This window comes from Idiotropiscis lumnitzeri, chromosome 13, assembly GCF_059441095.1.
Source record: "Idiotropiscis lumnitzeri isolate Australia: NSW breed Sydney's pygmy pipehorse chromosome 13, RoL_Ilum_1.0, whole genome shotgun sequence".
Classification (NCBI taxonomy): Eukaryota; Metazoa; Chordata; class Actinopteri; order Syngnathiformes; family Syngnathidae; genus Idiotropiscis; species Idiotropiscis lumnitzeri.
The window spans coordinates 4,883,813-4,904,207 of record NC_142403.1 but is presented as its reverse complement, the minus strand read 5'-3'; the positions used below and the strand labels follow the sequence as shown (position 1 = coordinate 4,904,207).

The following is a 20,395-nucleotide window of genomic DNA, read 5'->3' as shown; positions in this document are numbered from 1 at the left end:
TACAGCTTTATATCAATCAGAATGCCGTTTTTTTTTCGACTGGTGTGGCTGCATAGAACATATTCTTGTTTTGGGGGTAGAATTCCTCTTAAAGTACTTTTTTTTCAGCTGAGTCTCATCTACCAGCAAATAGCAGCCAAATTTACTCAAGGCTATCACAAAAATCTCAAGTTATGGTGAGTCAAAACAAAGCACACGTGTCTTGGTGGTACTTCAGTGCATGAACCGAAGAACTTCAGTCAGTCCAATGCTTGCTCTTTTCGTGTTTGGGTTTCATAAACAAGGCAGCTGAAACTGCAGAATGCGAATTAGAATATGCATGAACGCAAGTTTGGGATTCATTATGTTCTGTCCTTCCAGTTCTTGCAATGAAGGGCTTGTTTCAGAGCAATCGTTTTTCTCCCTGTGCTCATCATTCTTTTGTGCACCCGCCAAGCCATCCTGTCATGGTCCGTTTACGTCATGTCTTGTTTTGTTTACGTTTGCTCAACGGGCGTGGGGGCGTTTCCTTCCAGCGCGTGTCGTGTTGGCTGGAGAGATACGCCCACCAGCCACGCACCTGTTACTCGTTTAATTAACTCACTACTTAAACGCCTCGTCTTTACTACTCGGGTCGGTGCATTGCCCTTTTTTTTGTTGTTTTTTGGATGTCACTGTCGCTCTTTGTTCCTCGTTCACGTTCTGTGCTCATGGATCCTTGTTAGTGTAGATGAGGCATCCTGTATCGTTTCGACACAGTGACACACTGTATTGACACTGTGTTGACACTGTGTTGCTGAATACTGACACCTGGTGGACTTGCAGGAAACATTTGACAGGGTCATCTGACACTGATCTGTCAAACTAATTTTATCCAATTACATTGATTAGGCATTTGCATTCACATTATTTTTACATATACGTACTTTCATAAAAAAATCTTTGATATTCGAGACACAGTTGATAAATTAAGTAAAAATCTGTCTGAATGCCTAAGTAAAAGTGTTGTGAATAACAATGGACTCATTGTGTAATTAAAGATTTTTATTTTAAAAAAAAATTGTTTCTCCAGCGTTATGTTATTCAGTCTATTTCTTTTTTTTTGGGCAATTTCCCCCGCCTTTGAGAAGATCCTCTCACAAGGCACTGAAGAGGCCGGTGTGCACAACGCCTGTGTGGCTAATATAAATAGGTGAGGGAACGTTGCCTCCATGGACTTCCAGTATAAGAGCGAGTTTCCGTACGTGCAACGTGTCCTGCTGACCTATGGCGCTGCACGTCTGAGTGCGCACACAGCAGAAAACTTGTGTTTACCAGTGACGTCTCCCATCTTGCGGATATTTAACGCAGAGTAACATGCCAATAACTTGATGCTTGTTTTGAGCGTCCATCCTGTTGACAGATGCGCTTCCTTATGAACACAGTTTGGCGCGCGGCCGCTGTGTCGACACGGTTCCGATAGTGGTCACGTGACTTTCTTAAAGCGGTACGCGCACCAACACGGGGTTTGCCCTGGAAGCTCGGCGCACGCATCGACGCCTCAGTGTCGCTGGACCCATCACTAATCCTTGTCATTGTCGCTTATCCCTGGTTCCTGTCCCGGTATCCTAGTCAAGTTTTGTTCTGTCTAGTCACGTTTTGTTCGTCTTTGTTATTTTGCACTTTGATACGTTTGTTTCTCCTAGTACCTTGTTTGCCCTTTTATTTCATTAATTAAATTCCCTTTAAGTTATCCTTGCCTGGCTTCCCTGCATTTTGGGTCCTCCTCTTCCTCCACCCGCCGATCGTAACACTTCCGTGCCATTAGCTACCTTTGGATGCTCTCAAAATGCTGTTGCTTTGACTGGGTCCATTTCTGAGGAGCTAAAAGACAGACGGCTGCTTGTGTTTTCCCAGGAGGCTGAAAAGAGAGCTGAAGAGTTAGCTCTCATCATGCAGCTGAGAGGAAGGAAGCTTCCTGCTGGTTTCTTCCTTGCCTTTGTAATACTCAAACACATTCACACAAACATATTTGGTGTGTGGAAGCATCATTCACACTTCACTGAGAGCCATTAAAAGAAGTCTTGTTCCCTTCATTCTTACTTGTTCCTCTGGATTGTTTCGTTTCACATTTAAAACTGCATATAAGGACATGAATGTGAATGAAAAGAAAAATCTAGTTGGATGCCCACTGAGCCTGATTTGGGTCCAAACCACGACTCGAGTAGCTGAGTGAAAGGATGACGCCACCTTGACCAACTGCAATCCAATATTTTCCATTGCAATACTATTGTTGTTTCATTAGCTACAGCCACACATCCGATCCAACACCCTAATTGCTTGACTCAACCATCAAGTGAGGCAAGATATTCCTCCAGTATCTGAAATATGGCAGCCAACATTTATAGAAAATGTAATCACTGAGCACACATCACTTTCTATGTGTATTTTTTGTTTCTTTTGTTTTATGTATGTATTGTGTTTCTTTTTTTATGGATCATGTGTCTATCAATAATTGTAATAATAATTTAAAGTTGGTATTACCCAATTATGGTTATTATTGTGGTTGTGGCTCAAAATGGTTTCAAACTGCTCTTCATGAGAAATTCGACACTATTTTCAATGACATATTTGAGCCTAAAATTAAGGATCGGTGTATAACGTCCTTATTTTTTTTAATATTCATGTTTCCATGGGATCAGTTTACATAGCCTTAAAAATGCAATTAACATAAATTTTAGACCTCCGCAACTCCTCTTTTAGGATCTGATTGTTTTGCTATACGCACACAACTACGCCGCATCTATCGCGTTAATCTTGAAAGAATGAAGCCATATAATTTCCTGATGATATTATGGAATAAATCTAGAAAGTGAGGTCTTTTGATGGCACGAAATACAGTTTGGTAAATGAGTGGAACCAGGAAGTGGAGCAGACATGGTGCTCATTCGCATGGACAATGCTATTAATACAGTCTGTAGCAAAGTGTTGAGAAAAAGCAGATACTTCTTTGGGCAGTCGAGCCCATCTTGCACTTCTTGCTCGAAATACTTGGGACAGAGTCTGTTTTTAATTTCACCTGTGTGGCATGTCTCCTCTCCAACTGTAAATCACTCCTTGTCTCAAAAATGTTCACTGCGCACTCATTTTTTTAAATTAATTTCACACATTTTTATTCAACAGTGCAACAAATGTAGAAAATAAAAATAAAACAATAAACTAGTAAAAATGGACCACTCAGGAATAATGACTATGTTTTAAAATTTAATTATCCTACATACGGCGCCGATAGCATCATTCCATATTTGCAAATGTGCATGATCAAAAGATGACATGATCGATTGCTGCTGGCTAGTTACTAGCGGCTACACTGCCAATGTTTACAAGGACAGGCTATTCTAACTCTGCTCAAATGCTTGCATTCATGCTTCCCACTTCATCACTTGTGTGACTTGTATTGCCTCTTTTTTGGTGACATATCTTGCGCAATGGCGTCCTTCACGTCATCCTTATTCTCATTTGGGTCGCGAGTGTACAATAAAGCTGTTGTTAGTTGTATATAATTTATAAGATCATAATCTGACAATGAGTGGCCCTTAGCTCAACATTCACGCTTCTCTTTCTATTCCCTTGGTCGCCTGCCCTATGGCGCCCACCAGACCTGACAACAATTCACAGAGATCCCACAGGTCAAGCACTCTCGTCCAATTAGAGTATCTAACATCGAAGCAAAGTATAGTTAAAAAGGAAAAGGCACGGCTCGTCATAACTCTCCGGCCGAGGTTCCAGCTGCGGCTCTCATGAGTCGGGGAGACTCCAGCTGGTTGTAGCGTACGTGTGCAACCTATAATTTTTTTCAGTCACCACATCGTTGGGCGCAAATTGGGCGCACCGCAGAGTCCTGTTGTTACGATGACTTTGTGTCGACTAGTTCTTTTTTCATTTATTGCTGGGTTGGGTTTACTTCAACTTGCAAAACAAAGCTAGACTACGACTGGCTGCAGTTGCGCACTTTCCCAAATTCATTCACAATTCTCAAACATATAATTACTTATGTTGGCCTTCGCAAGGTAAACGGCTGGGTAGTGGCCAGGTACCAAATGATATGATAGTGTGAGCTTGTCTTGGAATAAATTGTTCATTTTTTACAATTATTTCTGCATAGGAGAAAAGTATTCTTCTACATGAGGATACAAAATCAGACGTTGACCATCCCGCGATGGATAGCGTTCAAACTTGGAAGTTTCCACTTTATTTTTCTCAATAGATTTATGTCTTCTAAATTTGAGCGGAGAACAGTAAGTAAATCCAGCAATTATGTTGGTTTGCACAATATGCACACACACGCACACACACAAACACGCATACTGATGGAATCCCAGTTCAAAAGTTGTCATTACCACAGCACAGATATTTAAAGTTAAAGTCAAGTCAAGTTCTAATGGTGATGTATAAATTGTATCGTTCTTCAATGACCTCTTGAATGCTTGGCGAGCTTTGGGAGGTGGCAAAGAAGTTTTAAAGGCAGGGGAGGATGGCTGATGTGTGATGTCGCGAGTCAGTCCTTCGGGTCTAAACATTGTGTATACCAGTTGGATAGAAACATGATGTGACGGTGTTGTGTTTGTGGGAGTGGCGCTGCAGTGCAAGGACGGGAGCCACGCTGAGTGACGTCTGGTCTAAAACTAAATTATATTTAGATTGTTATGTTTGAGTCTGGCAGCACAGTTGAAAGAGTGGTTGCTTGACTTGCTTCAGAGCACCAAAGTTCAAGGTTCGACTCTTGGCTCTGTCCTGTGTGGAATTGTGGCGCTTCTCGCCAGGGCATTCTGATTTCCTCGGAGTTCAAAAACTTAGATCTTACTATGCGTATCTTTCTGTGTACCAGTTGTGTGATTGACACGCGATCAACCAGTGTCTTCTGGAATCAGAGGAACTTGAATGGTGGAAGAGTGCATGTTTTATCCAAATTCTCCACTGATTTCCTCTACCACAAATAAACAAAGCATGATTTGATTTTTCTTACCCAATTTTACTGTTTTATTCTTAAACCGTTACAGCAACCTGTCAATGGACTTGCAATGGAAATTAACTGATCATCTGTCATCTTTACACGTAACTATTCATCGGTTTGCATTGATATGCACTTTTGAAGAAAGAACTAAATAAAGAAACTGGCTTCTTCGAATCCCTTTAGAAACAGTCTTGGGTTGTTAAAATCTTCCCAGATACTTTATTCACAAGAGCTTGTTGCCGCTCGAGGATGTTTTTATCCAGGGGTCCTTGGGCTCCATGGGATGCCGAGGGAGACAAACAAAGGGGGTAGCTAGGGCACAATGTTCCCATAGAGTGATGTAATCCACATGTCAGGATGCGCAGAGACCATTGGGGGGGATGTTGAGCTACAGTTCTAATAAGTTCACTCATGTTGGGCAAAACAAGTTACGGGTGTGCATCTCACCAACACATGGGGTGTGACTCAATTAAAAAATGGTGCATTTAAAGGTGGAACGATACAATTCGGTTCGATTCAGTGGGATTATTTGATTCCATATGGTATGGCTATTGAAGTGAATTAAAATCAAAGAAAAAACAACTGCCAATTTATACAATTTTGATCGGTTTTCCATCCGTTTAGGAACATACCGTATTTTTTTCCTCAACATTTTACAACAGAATCATTATAAGATTGCAGATTGATGAATGTATAATGTTGATTTATGCTCATGTCTGTAATCTGAGTTTCTCAGAACTCATAGTAATGTGTAATAACCACAACTTGCTCCCGAATAAAAACAGATCACATACACAATTGTTTACTTCAAGGTCCAATGTGTTTTTTTTTTTTTAGCTTTTATATTGTATTGATCTGCTCATCCATAGGCACAGAGTCAAGGCTCTTATGCTTGTTCTTCAGTTCAAGGTCTTAAACGGTCAATGTTACTTTGAACATCTGATGAAAGATGCCTGATACAAAACAGGAAACGCTTACCGTCGTCTCTGTTTCACTTGGAATAAATTACGCAAATATAAAAGAATGAGAAAGCACGGTAGGTTTATTTTGATCAAAGAACTTGAAAAATCTGTTAAAATATACAGCTGTAGTTTGACATACAAGTGCCCCACAATGCATTTAATTTTAATTTATTACAAAGTCGCTATATCACCTCAATCTGATGAAGTGTTTCCCCCAGACTAAAGTGATTCTACTGCACAGACCTCAGGAGAGACGTGGCGAGATGTTGCCTTCCAGTAACGTTCCACATTAGTATCCATAAAGCGCCTCCTTCCTTCTCTGCATTGCTGATGCAGCTCATAGAAATGTCAACTACACTTGGACGCATGAATACACAGATGCACATTCATCGCCATGCGCACATATTTTAAAGACAGTTGGCTCCGTAGTTCATGTGAGTTCATTACCACACTTGACTTTTGTGATCTGTCTTGGTCAAGTTATCAGTGCTGACTTCATCAGCTAGTCAAATGAACCGTAAGAAAGTCTGCCCTCCAACCTCTATTCATGAGGAAAATAGCCTCTCAGCCTAATGCTTACGACCTTGCTTATTCCCACATCAAAGGGATAGTTCAAGGGGGTGGCGTTAGAAAATCGCAAACACGTCCACAGAAGCATGGGGCGTCGCTACGTTACATGCGGCCATGTGGACCCCGGGTCGAAGCAATTAGGTTTTAATTGAGTGTCGGAGTGAAAGGGGGCCTTTCAACTGCCCTTCTTTCACCCTGTTAGCCAAAGACAAGCATGCTTTGTGACACACGCACCCACTGATCTGGAGGCATTCCTCTGGCCCGACCCACTTTTGGCAGACAAGGCCTGGGCCAGAGGGCTTGTTGTTAAAAACGTGCATATCACGTACTCCGCCATAAATAAGTGGATGGGGCTAATGGTTTTGGCTGAGCATCCAAAGAGCATGGGAAGTAATGTTTCGCTACACCTCCAAACATTCAGACCCAAGGGAGAAATCAATGTTTTTAAACGGTAGCTTGTAACCGTAAGCTCTTAAGTCCTCATTGCGAATGAGTAACCCAATTCTTTGGACTGTAGTCTCCACACAATGTTGGAAGCCTGAAGACATACTGTAAAATTCCATTTGTACAATGTAATAGTGTACTTTAAGTATTGTGGAACCTTTAACATTTATCTTGCAAGAAAACAATAAGAAGCAGGAAGGCATTGCTCCAAAAAATTAATTGGATCAAAACAAAAAGGTAAAAAAAGGCACATGCAACCAATCAAAACACTAAATAAAAAATATATCAAAGTGTCAAAGAAAAACAATGAAAAAAAAAACACTCATCTGCAAAAAAAACCAAAAAAGTTAGGTGACAGCGGACAGTAACAGAAACAATGAACCGACAAGCAAGCTGACGAGATAATGAGATACACCTGGACAAGACGCAAAGTGCAAGAGGGAGCTGATTGGTTAACACAAGGGACCGGGTCGATGAGAACAGGCGGGAACAAAACCCGAAGGAGCAAGTCACAATATTTAAAATATTTAAAAAAACAATAAAAACGTGACAAAACATTTAACGAAAATCAACGTCATCTAAGCAAAATCAACAAACACAAAGATCATGATCTTTATTCATCAGCCCTTATCATAAGTTGTTGTATAATTCTTGAGGAGGAATTTTGCATTCTATGTCAATGTTATCTTCTTAAATTGAATGTCTTTGAAATTGACAATTGAGTATATTGAATAGCAAATGCTAATGGGTATACGCTTATGAAAATATCATACCTTACGGTTATGCTCAATTATTCATCAGGATTGTATTGAGTGGGGATTTTATTTCTTTATAACTGTTTTATTATGCAGTTTTTAACTGGTCTGAAACTATTATCTTTACAAGTATATTTTATTCAGGCCAAATTCCCTCACTGACCATTTTATTGATGCAGACATCAAGTCAACCAAGAAAACAGTGGCGGAGCAGCAAGCATGGCTGCCTAACCATGTGAGGTTAAAGGTTCGAATCTCAGCTGTGGTCTTCTTGTTTGGAATTTGCTTCGTCAAACTTCCACCCACATTCCAAAAACAAGCCTTATAGGTTCATTAAAGGCTCTAAATTGTCTATTGTTGCAAGAGTGAATGGTTACATGCTCTATATCAGGTGTGGGCAAACTACGGGCCGGGGGCCACATGCGGCCCGTTAAACATTTTAACTCATTTACTGCCATTGACGGCGAAAGACGTCAAAGATACTTTTTTTTTTTAACTTGGCTGGTAGTGAATCAGTTAATTAAATGAATAAAAATAAAATTCACGCTTTATTTTCTAAATACTGTGGACATATATTGTTGTAATGCTTTTATTCATTTTCATTTAAAATTAAATGTATTTTTTTTTCTCTGATGAGGTGAGGTTCCCAAAATCCATCCATCTGCTCCTGGTCCAGCCCTTCTGTCTAACACCAATCAAAAGGTTCTATATATTTAGCTCGTCTCCTGCCCAAAGTTAGCTGGGATAAGCACGTAAACCTGAGACGAGAAATGATGTAGTAAGGGCCACTCATGCAACTCATCAAACCTTTCTGGCATTAGAGAGCCTGATGGAACGTCATGTAAAATACGACTCGACTTGAAATTAGTCATGTAGCATCCATCAAGAGTTGATGTATTTCCAAACTGAAATGTCTTCCCAATCTCTCCTTTGGCCTCCACTCCGAGAGGGGCCACTAGAAGGGGCATCTTGATCAGGGCAGCTTCTGTCTGCATGTTGTTGTTTTCTTTCAGCAAATAACCATATCTCAGTTTTGTGTTTGTTTTAACTCTGACACACTTGTAGCTTCAAACATCATTCTAGCTTTGTCAATGTTCTCCAAACTCACATCTTTCATCTTAGTTTGTATTTTCAGCTTTTTTGTTTTTGTGCACCCTTGTGAATGTAATGATGTATTTCCACACAACTCAGCTGCATTTGAGCTAAGATTACAGATTACAGGGCGAGAGAGGATTTACATTCCCTGGGAGCCAACGTGTGTCTAGCATGAAGTAGTGCGGTGCCAGGCAACCAAAGCTCTCTGTTTACTGAAAGAAGGACCGGCATGAACTTGCAGGGCTGTCTCAACCACCAAAGGAGATTTCCCTTCGTTTCCTTTGTGGTTGTGGAGTTTTATAGTGAACTTGTCACATTTTGACCTTTGGCCCAGTGTGAAGACCTTCAAAGCCACCATGGAAAAATATCGGTAGCAAAATCCCATCATTACTGCAATGGGAATTAATGTTAGGCCATCAATGAAGGATTTACAACGTCAAGCTGCTAAAACCTTCTCTTGGCTGCCATTAACTAGGTTGATGGATCTAAAATGAACACCGACATCACAACACACACCGTTCTGTTCATCTCCTGAAACATATCGAGTGCCTATCATTTTGGATTACACGTTTACAATCTAATGAGGTCCAATGCAAGAGCCATATTTTGGGAGGTTACGCACATCGGCACAATGATTGGTTAATGTAAAAACACACTGTAAATCACAAAAAAAAAAAAAAAATCTGACAAAAATGATAATCAATTTTTAAATGTCATGTTAATTAACCAATGAAAATAAGACGTCGCTTTTGAATTGTGCTTCAACAGAATATTTTTTTTACATGACAGGAATGATGGTACCATTAAGTAAATATTTTGTTGTGCAACCTTTTGAGGCAATCACTGCAATCAAACGATTTTGACACTAAAACTTTAATTGAGACATCCGCACCTCTCAGAAGGTATTTTGGCCCACTTTGCATGGGCGAACTGCTCCATTTGTTTCAGGTATGATTTAAATCAGGGCTCACAGAAGTCCACTTCATAAACGTGTGTTTTAGCTGTGTGTTTTTATTATCCTGTTGCAAAACTGTGACTGTCATAACAGAGCCTCGTCCATTTTTCACAGTAGGGACAGTGTTCTTTTCTAGGTCTGTTTCTTCTTTGCATTTGTGAAGAATCCCCCCAAAAAATCCAATTTTGGCTTGTCTTGTCTGTAAAATATTCTCCCAGAAGCCTTGTTGCATGTCGACATGCAGATTGGCAAATTCCAACCTTGCTTTTTCAATTATTAATTTTCACCAGTCGTCTTTGCCTCAAACTTTGACGAATAGTACGATCTGACTCGGATGTTCCTTGGAGTTAATCTTTAAGTTCTTTGGCAGTCCCATCATCTATCTCACTAAGGGACTACCTGTCACCCTTTAATAGGCAGACTGACGGATTACAAGACACCTGTGACGCTAATGAGGGACATGTGCAATGCATTTGGCTATCAAACAAACAAGTGGCCAATAAAATGTATGTGAGTTCAAAAGTATTTGCCTAACTGCCACGCCTCTCTCCTCACCTGTGGGAGTCACCCCGGGGACCGATCACAATTTGTTCATTCAGAGTTATTGTAAGTACGTCACTAATAGCATCAAAATAACGGGAGCAACTGGCCCCAAAATGCATGTGGACGTCACTACTTAGGCCCTCTTCAACCTCTGAAAACATCAAAATATGATTACCCCTTCTATGGCTGATTTAATAAAGGATAAAAAAATGAGCAGCCTATGTGCACTTTTTGACTTGACTCGTTTGTTTTCTTTAATGAGTCATCATCCATCCATTATCCGAGCCGCTTTTTCCTCACAAGCGTTTGCCAGCTATCTTTGGGCAGTAGGCCGGGCACACCCAAACTGGTTGCCAGCCACGCGAAGCGGAAAGTTCAAACGTTTGTCGATGAGGTGTTTGCACCGCAACGCTGATGGCTGCAAGTGTTGGCGGACATAAACGTACTCGATAGCCCAGAGCTGCTTGTTTGGACCATGCAAAGCTATTCTGCTAACTGAGTCAGGTTAGCAACTCAAAGCTAATTGCTCCTTTCAGTAGTGCTAGAATTTTTAATACCACCACCGAAACTTAACTTGGGAGGAAAGCTAAACGTCAGAAATATTCCCAGTCGGGGTTCATGTGCGCATTCTTGCTTTTGTCTGCTTCAGTAAGTGGGGAAGCTGTCAGCTCAGTATTTTTGATTTTGTGGAGGTGATCATACAAGCTCATGTTTTATGTCAATAAAGCCGAACTATTGCGCAGAATGCTTTTATACTTTTACAGGTTGAAGTGGTCAAAAGTGTACATTTGCATTTTGGTGGCAATAGGTCACCGTTTTAGACAAGAGAACTGACAAACGGAGCAATATTACAAAGCTTGCCTCCCTGCTGTGACACTGAGACTGGAAAAAAATAACAAGCCAAGCTCCAAAAATTAAAAAAATTAAATCACTACGGACAGAGAGTTTTAGGAGGGTGAATTTTAGTACAGATGGCATTTTTACACGCAAACTTATTTTATAAGTGCCAACGTTAACGTCAATCAATTATCCTTTTAATTTTGTTGCATTCCACCTGCTAATCATGCAAATTCAGGTTCTGTTAACATTTCAAAATTGTAGCAGCTCAGAATGTTATACTTTTGTCTAGCCATTACAAAGAATATAATGTTAATGTTTGTTAGTTTTTATCCACATTTATTTTCAGTGGTTAACAAATCTTGCAATAATGTCTTATGAAAATGAAAACTTCAGCAAGCTTTATTCAAACTCGATTGATTGAAAACAAACTATCATGTGCTGTCCAGACTTTAGTCCAAGATGTGTCTGCTGGTTGGCAGCCCGAGCAGGTGGGCAGATGTATATAGAGTACTTGACTTGACATTAGACATGCCTTGGGGTATCCCCCCCCCCAATGTTGTTTAAAAGGACACATTTTCTCCTTGATTGGAAACATTTGCGTCTCTTAGGTTTGGACTCCAAGACATTCTTTCCAAGGCAGACCAGGAAAGTATCCACGCTCCATGGTTGCCTGCATAGTCACAACAAACCCAACGTCAGTCTGAGGCTTTCTTTCCATAACCATATCTGAAACGAGCATGGCATCATTTGTGCTGCCTTTGCCAGAGCAGTCAGTTGCTCATTGCACCATCATGTCCTTCTATGGTGAACGTGAGGAAGTTCAGTCAGTGAGACTGGAAGGTCGACTCAGCCAACTGAGTCACAAGACTGCTTCTATTCTGCCTCCTCGTGGCTGAAAGATGTAAATGCGAGAGAACTTTCTTTTGGTGGCAAGTAATGTACAAAAATGTTAAGTAGATTTATCAGTTATGTGTACTTGAATGTTTATGAAAATAAAGACTTTCTACAAAGAACTACTTTTATCAACCTCCACTGATGATGATTAGGTAATTTAAAAAAAGTACGTAGAGAGGGACACAGATAAGTATGCAGCACTTAATTTGTCTAAATGTCTGCCACCGTCTACATTTTATAAATGATTATTTTACAAAATTCCGGCACATCGGACCACACACTTCCCAATGTATGATAAAAATGTTTTTTTTAAATGGGGAGCAAATATATGCAAACTACAGTCTGTAATACATGTCGATTTTCATAATAAATTCCTCACTGTATGTTTAAAAGACCAAACAATTTAGGGTTTGACCCAAACAATAAAATAACCACATACTGTGATTTTTTTTTGGTGCACTCTTGGATATTCAAGGATGGCATAAAACTGCAGAACAGCAAACTCATTTACAGCATTTTTTCATAAAATCAATTCCCTCGAATTGAGGTACAATATATGTTTGTCGCCACTGTTAGCGAAAATCCGATTGTCACATGCACAGTAACAAAACGCCAGAACTGTATCGTGAAATTCTCACTTTGACAGTCCCCCTCCTCTTATACAAAAATATAAATGATTGCGATGAGAACAATTTTAAATGGTGAAATATAAATACGAGAGGAATTGGGACTGAGGCCTGAATAGAACAACAAAAACAATGACAATTTAAAAAACAAAAATGTCAGTGTATTTGAGTTCGACAGCTGTAATGCTCTAGTTCACAGGTGTCATACTCAGATCTGGCCCGCGACATCATTTTATGTGGCCCGTTTAACAACATTGAGATGTCAGATCTTGCCATTTATTTATTGCCAATTCTCCCCTTTTAAAATAAATTGAAAAATTGTTGACCAATTACTTTCTGGCTTCTAATTTCAAAACTGCCTTTCCATCAATTTGTTGTGTGTATGTGATAATGCAAGGTGATCATACATTTATATGGGCTCACAGTCATAACAGCTCTCTGAGGGAATCCATTTCTACGATGTGGCCCGTCCACAAAAATGAGTTTGTCACCCCTGCTCTAGTTGGTGCAAAAGAAAACAAACGTGAAGTACCGTGAAAAGGTATTTTATTGATTTTGTATAGCCGTTATGCTTAGTGTACACAAATGTCGAGCTATTGGTAATTGAATAATTGTCCATTTATTGTACGTATAGGCTTAAAAAATAATTAAACAGTAAGTGAACATTACTTGCGCTCAAACTCATTGTGATTTCCAATTGCAGCCGCAAGGGGGCGAAATATTGTCACGATTGTTGAGTAGTCTCAATGCAGCATGTTGGTGTCCAACTGTGCGACGCGACCGTTTCAGTCTTGACACGTGACACATTTTAAACATGTACCTTACGCTCTAATGTGCTGTAGCTATGTATATATATATATACATTAGATTAGGAAAATCGCTTTACTAATTCTCATTAGAACAAACCTTTTTTCAAGTTGAGAACAGTGCAGAGATCAAGCAATACAACTGATAGTCTCACTGAGAAGTGAATAAAGACACTCAAGGGTTTTATAACAAATAATTTATAGTCACCATGAAAAATAGACAAAACATCAATGTGCAACAACTGTTATTCATCACATATCAGTATTTTCATTGTTTAACTATTTTCAGATTTAGACTCACTGAACACTTACTCGGAACAACGTAATGATCTAATTGCATTAATAAAGGCAGATGCTCCACGGAGCGCTTTTTCCAATTATTTACAAGAGATGGTAACGTAAATGACATCTGTCACGTAAAAGCTATCTGGCAAGCGTTGTAACCACACAAACTATTAAATGGCAGATTTACATATACTTTTAAAACTCATAGGGTTGTCTTCAAAACATTACCTGAGCTCACATACCCTCATCAGTGACCATTGTAACATGATTGCAGAGAAGCAGTTGAGCTGGGTCAAACCTTGGATCTGTGGGCCCAATCACAATAAAATACATACATGCCAATTGCGAGGGTCATTACCTCACATTGAACAAAGAAATAGCAGCATTGATGAATATCACTCCAGAGTTACACACCATGTGAAGCTTTTTGACGCTGTTTGACATTCAATGTCAATTTAAGTCTGCAGGAACTGATTTTCAGTCTTTTGTGATGATGCAGTTTACGATACATGAAATCTAATGTGGAACATTGTGCTAGCAACCACATGAGGTTTTTCAATCTGGCAGCTGCCTGGTGTACGGAGTAGTCCTGAACTGGGGCATGTAGAGTGGCGAAAAGTCGCACGTGGATGTGGAAACCACCTCAGTGGGCGCAAGGTGTGACTCCACTCGGTTCAAAATAACACTTTTCAGCAGCTCTTCTTTTTGCTTGACCTCTCCTCCACCCTCCTCATCCTCAGCTTGATAGTCCATGCCGAGATAGTACAAGTCCTTCTCTTCTGCCGCATCTTCTTGATCTGATGTTTCAGAAAGTTCCTCCACTGAGTTGTAGGAGCAGGATCTACGCGGATCGTCCATCTCTCTGTCATGGCAACTCTCCAGCTCCCAGAGGCCACCAGGGAAAGAGCCGGAAATTTCAGAGTTGTTGGCAGAGAAATTGCCCTCGTCACTGGAGCTGCTGCCGCTGCCGTCCCGGTCGGAGATATGAATGGACTGTTCCTCCTGTTTTGGGTTGCTAAGCAGCACTGTGGCGTATGTTACTGACGACTGGGCTGAATTCTCCAGGATGCTCGATGAGGAATCAATGAGCTGCAGGTCATCCAGCCGTGGGCTGGGAGTGGTTAAAATATCCAAATCAAGGACTGATGGGGGGACGCCACTCAAGCGAGCTTCGCTGCTCACTGACATGTTTTGGTTCTCCTCAAGAAATGAAGGAAGGGACACCGCATCGAGAGTTGGGGACATAAGAGGGCTTCGGCCCAAGGCAGTGCTGAGAATTGACATGTTAGACTTTTCCAAAATGACCACTTTGGAAATGTTCTCGGAGGGGAGCAGCAAGGGCCAAGCTGGCAGGACATCTGAGGCCTGGAACAGCTCGTGGAAAGCGTCAGCCTGCAGAGATAAGTGCAATTAAGAACGGGACTGTGCTTTATTTCTCTAAATGGCTGTTTTCTAACCATTATTGAGCAAGTAACATGTTTTAAAATGCATAACAAACGTTACTGAAACACTGATGATATGGGTGTTGAGTATAAACTGTAACAGTTGACTACACAGGTTTGGTCATCTAGTAATTGTTCTGCCTGTCACTATTGGTCACTGGTATAGATAGACGACGGGCAAAGAAAGATAGATTATTTATCGTATTTTTAGACTAATTCAGTTCACTTAATAATTTCCCGTGGCACACCTGATGATCGGACACAGTTTAAGAGGGTAGAAGATTAATGTGAAAAGATTGACCTCACTGGCAAATTTGGTTACCTCGCTCTCAGAGTAAATGTTGATGACATAAACACAGTATCCATCCATTCATCCATCCATCCATTATCTGTTCTGCTTTTCCTCACAAGGATCGCGGGGGTGCTGGAGCCATTGTCCTAATCAGGCAGCTACCATGCTGCCACCCCGCACAGTATAGAGTATTTTTATTTAATTTTTTTTACTTGTAGTACTAATAGAATTTTTGCATTTTTACGATGCATACTAAAAAGATACTGTTTTCATCTGGCATTGTGAATGTTAATAAATGCAAATGATGTAACACTTTGACAGAGGAACACATTACTTTGACCACAAAAAAATCTTGTCAACAAAAGAAGTTCCACAGTACGTTTCCTCAAATTTAACACGATTAGGAAGAATGGTTTGCACTTTGGCGATTTCTGTGTGAAAGTTGCAAGTTATCTCTTTACGCGTATGGTCTTTCTTTTGATATGCGGGCTTCTTGGGTCCTGCATTTGGAAAATGTTCCTCATTTATTGAGAGACTCTAAATTGACCTTTGTGAGTGAAGGTAAGTGTGAATGATTGTCTGTCAGCCTAGTGACTGACAGACCTCACTCAAGGGTTGCCCAAATTTAGCTATGACACTTCACCCGTGGTTGCAGAAGAAAATGGATAATTGAAAGTTTGCTGGTATTGTTTTACCTTCTTGAAGTTGAGTCCTTTTGCCCAGGAGCATTTTTTGGGGTTGGGCACATCCTTCCACACAAACCTTTTCATCCTGAGAATAAAGTACATCTGGTTTAAGAATATGTAGATATGTATAGCACACCCAATAACATTCTTACATCAGCTAAAACATTTTTTTGGCAGTTCAAGAGACATTATATAAATGTCATCTGCGAAGCCACAAAGCAACTCTTACTGGTTTTGGGAGAGGACCAGAGTGATGAAGAGGACGATGGAGAGGAGGGCGATGATCAGCAACGTTGTGTAGGCCGCAGGGTCTCTTCTGGTGGCTATGTTATATCAGAATGAGGCATCAGAAGTTTTGCCAGTTTGCCAGTTTTTGCAACAATAAAATGCCCTGAAGAGCTTTTAAAAGCTTCCATACCTATTGTGAAGGCAGGCTCGCCCTCTCCCTCCAAAAACACAGGATACAAGTAGAAGCCATACTCCTCAGATGCATAAAAATCACCTGAAACCAGAGATCAACTTTGTTTCTTACACTGAGCTTCTATGAACAGTCATGTCAACAAGAAGAAGCACAGAGTTTTTGTTGTATTACCTTTTAGGTGGACGGAATGATCAGTGAAGGGCAGCCTGGCCCACGTGTGCCTAGTGTGACCTTTGCTCGGGTTCGAGTCATCTTGTCTCCGTGGAGCCCATTGTACCACCATGAAGACTGGAGTCGAGCTGTTGTCCACGAGGCTCCAGTGCAGAGACATACAAGTGTTGTTGATAAGCAGCACGTGGAAAGAACGCACGCAGCGGCCTGATGTGCACACAAGATAGAGCAGTGTCATTACAACTAGCAAATATCCACCAGCTCTATTTCTAACAACGTTTAACAGAAAAATTAGAAGACTGTCTTAGTTTTGTAGAGGACTGCTTCTAAAACTCACAATTGAGATCAAGATAGCACAATGTTCTCGCCGATAAAACACTATTAATAACAGACTCACTGTCCCACTTAGCAGTAGTTTAACTCAAAATATTTTGTGGTCAGTCTCTTGACTGCCACAGTGGTTAAGGATCCCTGCTCTGGATTTTTTTATAACTCAATTAGCTTGTTATTGAAAGAAGCATCAGTGTATAAGGAGTGACTGGTATGGCCGGAGGGCTGAGCCTTCAAGTCAATATAGATGAAAAAGTCGAAGATGAAAAAACGGCGGGAATATGGCCTTATGTGGACAAATTTAATGTGTTCCAATGCAGAAATGGCTATTCTGATTTTTCAAGCACATCAAAAAAAGTTCCAATGCAAGTGTTTTCCAGGAATGTGAGGGGTGATTTAATCACAATTCTGGATTATTCGCACTTCAGAAAGTTGTTGAACTGAAAACCATGAGCAAAAATAAAATAAATTCACATTGAATTGTATACAGAGTGGCCATTGTGTAGTATAAAGAATACCGCCTGTATGTTTAGAGTGGTTGATCACTCACGTTTAGGTCGTCTGTCCAGTGTCATGTTAATGTTTTTTCTGGAACTCCCCAGACTGTTGTAGGCTTCCACTGTCACACTTTGGAGATCTCGGTTCCACTCAAAGCTGTAGGAGGACACCAGCCCAATCTTTTCACTCTTCACAATGCCGCTTGAAGTCTTGTGCTGGACGATATAGCCAGTAATGCAGTAGGAGCGACTCGCTTTTGGAAGATGCTAGAAAGAACAAATTAACACATCTTTTGTCATACTTCTGCTATAAAACCAGAGGTGTTCATCATGTGCTTTGTACCGCAATCAGCAGAGTAACATTTGTCGAGTTTGTGAGCTGGTCATCTTCCAGAATTCTCCAAAAATCAGGGCCATGTTCTGGAGCTGCAGGAAAAAGAACATCCATGAGTAAAGGTGGTGCTGCTCTCGGTTCATAACATTTTGGAAAGTGTGTAAGCTTGCAAGGGAGGTGATTTCACTGATGTGTTACCTCTACTGTTTTGGGGTACAGAGTAGACCAAGTCGCTCCAGTCGCTCCAGTAGCCAGTGCGGTTGGCAGGCATGCAGCTCACCTGAACTGCATAAATCTGGCACATGTCCGGAATCGAGATCTCCGCCGACGCTACCCACACTGGAGTACTGAGCTGCATTAAGTAAGACAAAATGGTCAAAAATGGTGAAGCACAAACTCAGACTTAACTCACTGTCATTGTTGACTGAATGAAGAGGGGAAAAAAAGGGCAATGAAGACGGGTATCATTTTCGAAATGGAAACCTGTATGTGACAAGTTCATGAAGTTGACATGGTGAAGTTCTTTAACCATAGTTGTTTTTTCTTCCCAAAAATGTACAAGTACAAGTTTTTGATTTTTAAAGCTCATTTTAATTAACATTATGTTTAAAGACCTACGGTACACTAACAGAGAACTTCAAACTGGTAGGGTGTTATACGAGCTTCTAATAGGGCTAATGCTGTAGTATCTGAAGGATCATCATCGCGGAATAAATTGTTGATCGTCAGACATTCAAACATGACATTTATTTAGGTTTATAAAGGAATTATCTTTCATGGAAGTACACTGCGATTAAACTCATTTTGCTCAAAGAATAGCTCACCTTCCACTCTGGCTGAGCTCTGATGGCGGAAGCAGAGTGGAACTGGAACTGACACTGGAGCCCCTGCACAGGCAAAGATGGAGGCTCCCATGTGATCCTGAGGACCCCACTTTTCAGATTCACTGCCTTCACATGAGACGGTCTGTGGGGCTTCACTGCAAGTCGGACAAGGGGGGAACAAACTAAGTTAGTTGTCATGGCATTGAATCGATCGCAACTTGACTGTTGTGCTTCCGCCCTGTGTGGTCACTCTTTCATTCCAGTTTTTCTAGGAACCGTTCCACAGGCCAGGGAGGGTTTAAAATAGCAGGATGCAGCAGGCCAAGTCACAAAACTACAGTTTAAACAGCACACAAACGTGTTTCACAACAATATTAACCAAATTTACAATTTCATATTGCTGGCGTCAGGCCGGAATGTTCTTTGTCACAATTTGGTAGATTTCCTATTTTTTCCACAAATCTGTACTTTTGGTCAGTCCACACGCGTGGGTGGTCTTTACGCCACATGAGTGACATCAATTAGAAGAACAAGCAAAACATCTGGCATAGTACTATTTGCACATGCCGTGATTACATATAACGTTATACTAAAAAAATGTATGCATATGTCAGTGTTAAGGCAATTCATGGTGTTCTGAATGTGTATTTTCAAGAGATTGAACATGCAAGTTGCCCACCACGATCGAGAGGTGATATGTAGATGGGTTTGGATCTGAAAGGGCCTTGATGGGACCGCATTTCCAGCCACAGTTTGTAGCAATTCCGCCGTACATCCTGGATGGTGCAGGCATGTTGCTTGGATCGGACTGGCAGACATTCTGGCCCCAGCTCTCCAACTTTCACTCCATTTTTCTCTCTCTCCTCCATCACATCACAGGGTAGGTCAGTCCATCTGTGGAGAAGACATTCAGAATATTTCAAATAACTATTATCTTCCTCATTTACACTTTGCAAATATGATATTTCATATTTGCAGCATTCCACTTTTGTCAAGAAATGGTGGTGAAATCCTTTTTAAATGTTTATTCAGAATTATTCCATGTGGAGGGGAAACGGTGATAATGAATGAAAATTAATTGTAAAATTAATTAATTGTTTGACACTGTTCGAATAATAACTTGTAGAACAGACGTAAAGAAAACGTGCGGCACAACAGTTCTAAAACATGTCTCAACAGGAATGCCATTAAGCTTTGCACTCCACTGACTTGTGTAAATATTGCACTGAGGTTAAAAAAAAAAAAAAAAACATTGAGCAACTTCCTGGCGTCCTCTTGCTGTGCAGGATTGGACACATGTATTTCTAGGGTGTGCCCCAAAAGAGAATTGTCTCATTCAGTACGCTGTGTTCGGTGAAGCTGCCCATAATAACAAGGAGTGATTTGAGTATTCATGAACACGAGGACATGCGAGGGCACTCCAAAGTTAACAGCTCCTGAATATAAATCATGACTTACGTGTACTGGAATTTTGGTTTGATCCACCAAGTGTTGTTCCATCTGCAGTCCATGGCATCAATATCACCACTGGTTTCACATTGGATGTCAATCGAGGCCCCTGCAAAAACAAAAGAGATACATTTATTTTACATTCTGGTAAATGAAAATATGAACAAGCCATGCTTCAGTGTGACTCTCAAGTTCACGTCTG

The 20,395-nt window shown here is 40.7% G+C and overlaps 1 protein-coding gene across 3 annotated transcripts in view; it reads right to left on the bottom strand.

The window, feature by feature from the left end:
* Window positions 1–13,658: 13,658 nt before the first annotated feature.
* The window catches only part of lepr (leptin receptor), a 33,229-nt gene continuing 26,492 nt past the window's right edge, over window positions 13,659–20,395 (bottom strand). For all 3 annotated transcript variants that reach the window (XM_088313410.1, XM_088313411.1, XM_088313412.1), the window contains 11 exons: window positions 20,203–20,302; window positions 19,424–19,638; window positions 18,745–18,899; window positions 18,119–18,272; window positions 17,930–18,012; window positions 17,640–17,853; window positions 16,760–16,966; window positions 16,586–16,669; window positions 16,397–16,490; window positions 16,177–16,252; window positions 13,659–15,139 (listed from right to left, as the gene is read on the bottom strand). In XM_088313410.1, the coding sequence (XP_088169536.1) occupies window positions 14,303–15,139; window positions 16,177–16,252; window positions 16,397–16,490; window positions 16,586–16,669; window positions 16,760–16,966; window positions 17,640–17,853; window positions 17,930–18,012; window positions 18,119–18,272; window positions 18,745–18,899; window positions 19,424–19,638; window positions 20,203–20,302 (2,219 nt within the window). In that variant the 3' untranslated portion in view covers window positions 13,659–14,302. The remainder of the gene's footprint in view (window positions 15,140–16,176; window positions 16,253–16,396; window positions 16,491–16,585; window positions 16,670–16,759; window positions 16,967–17,639; window positions 17,854–17,929; window positions 18,013–18,118; window positions 18,273–18,744; window positions 18,900–19,423; window positions 19,639–20,202; window positions 20,303–20,395) is intronic.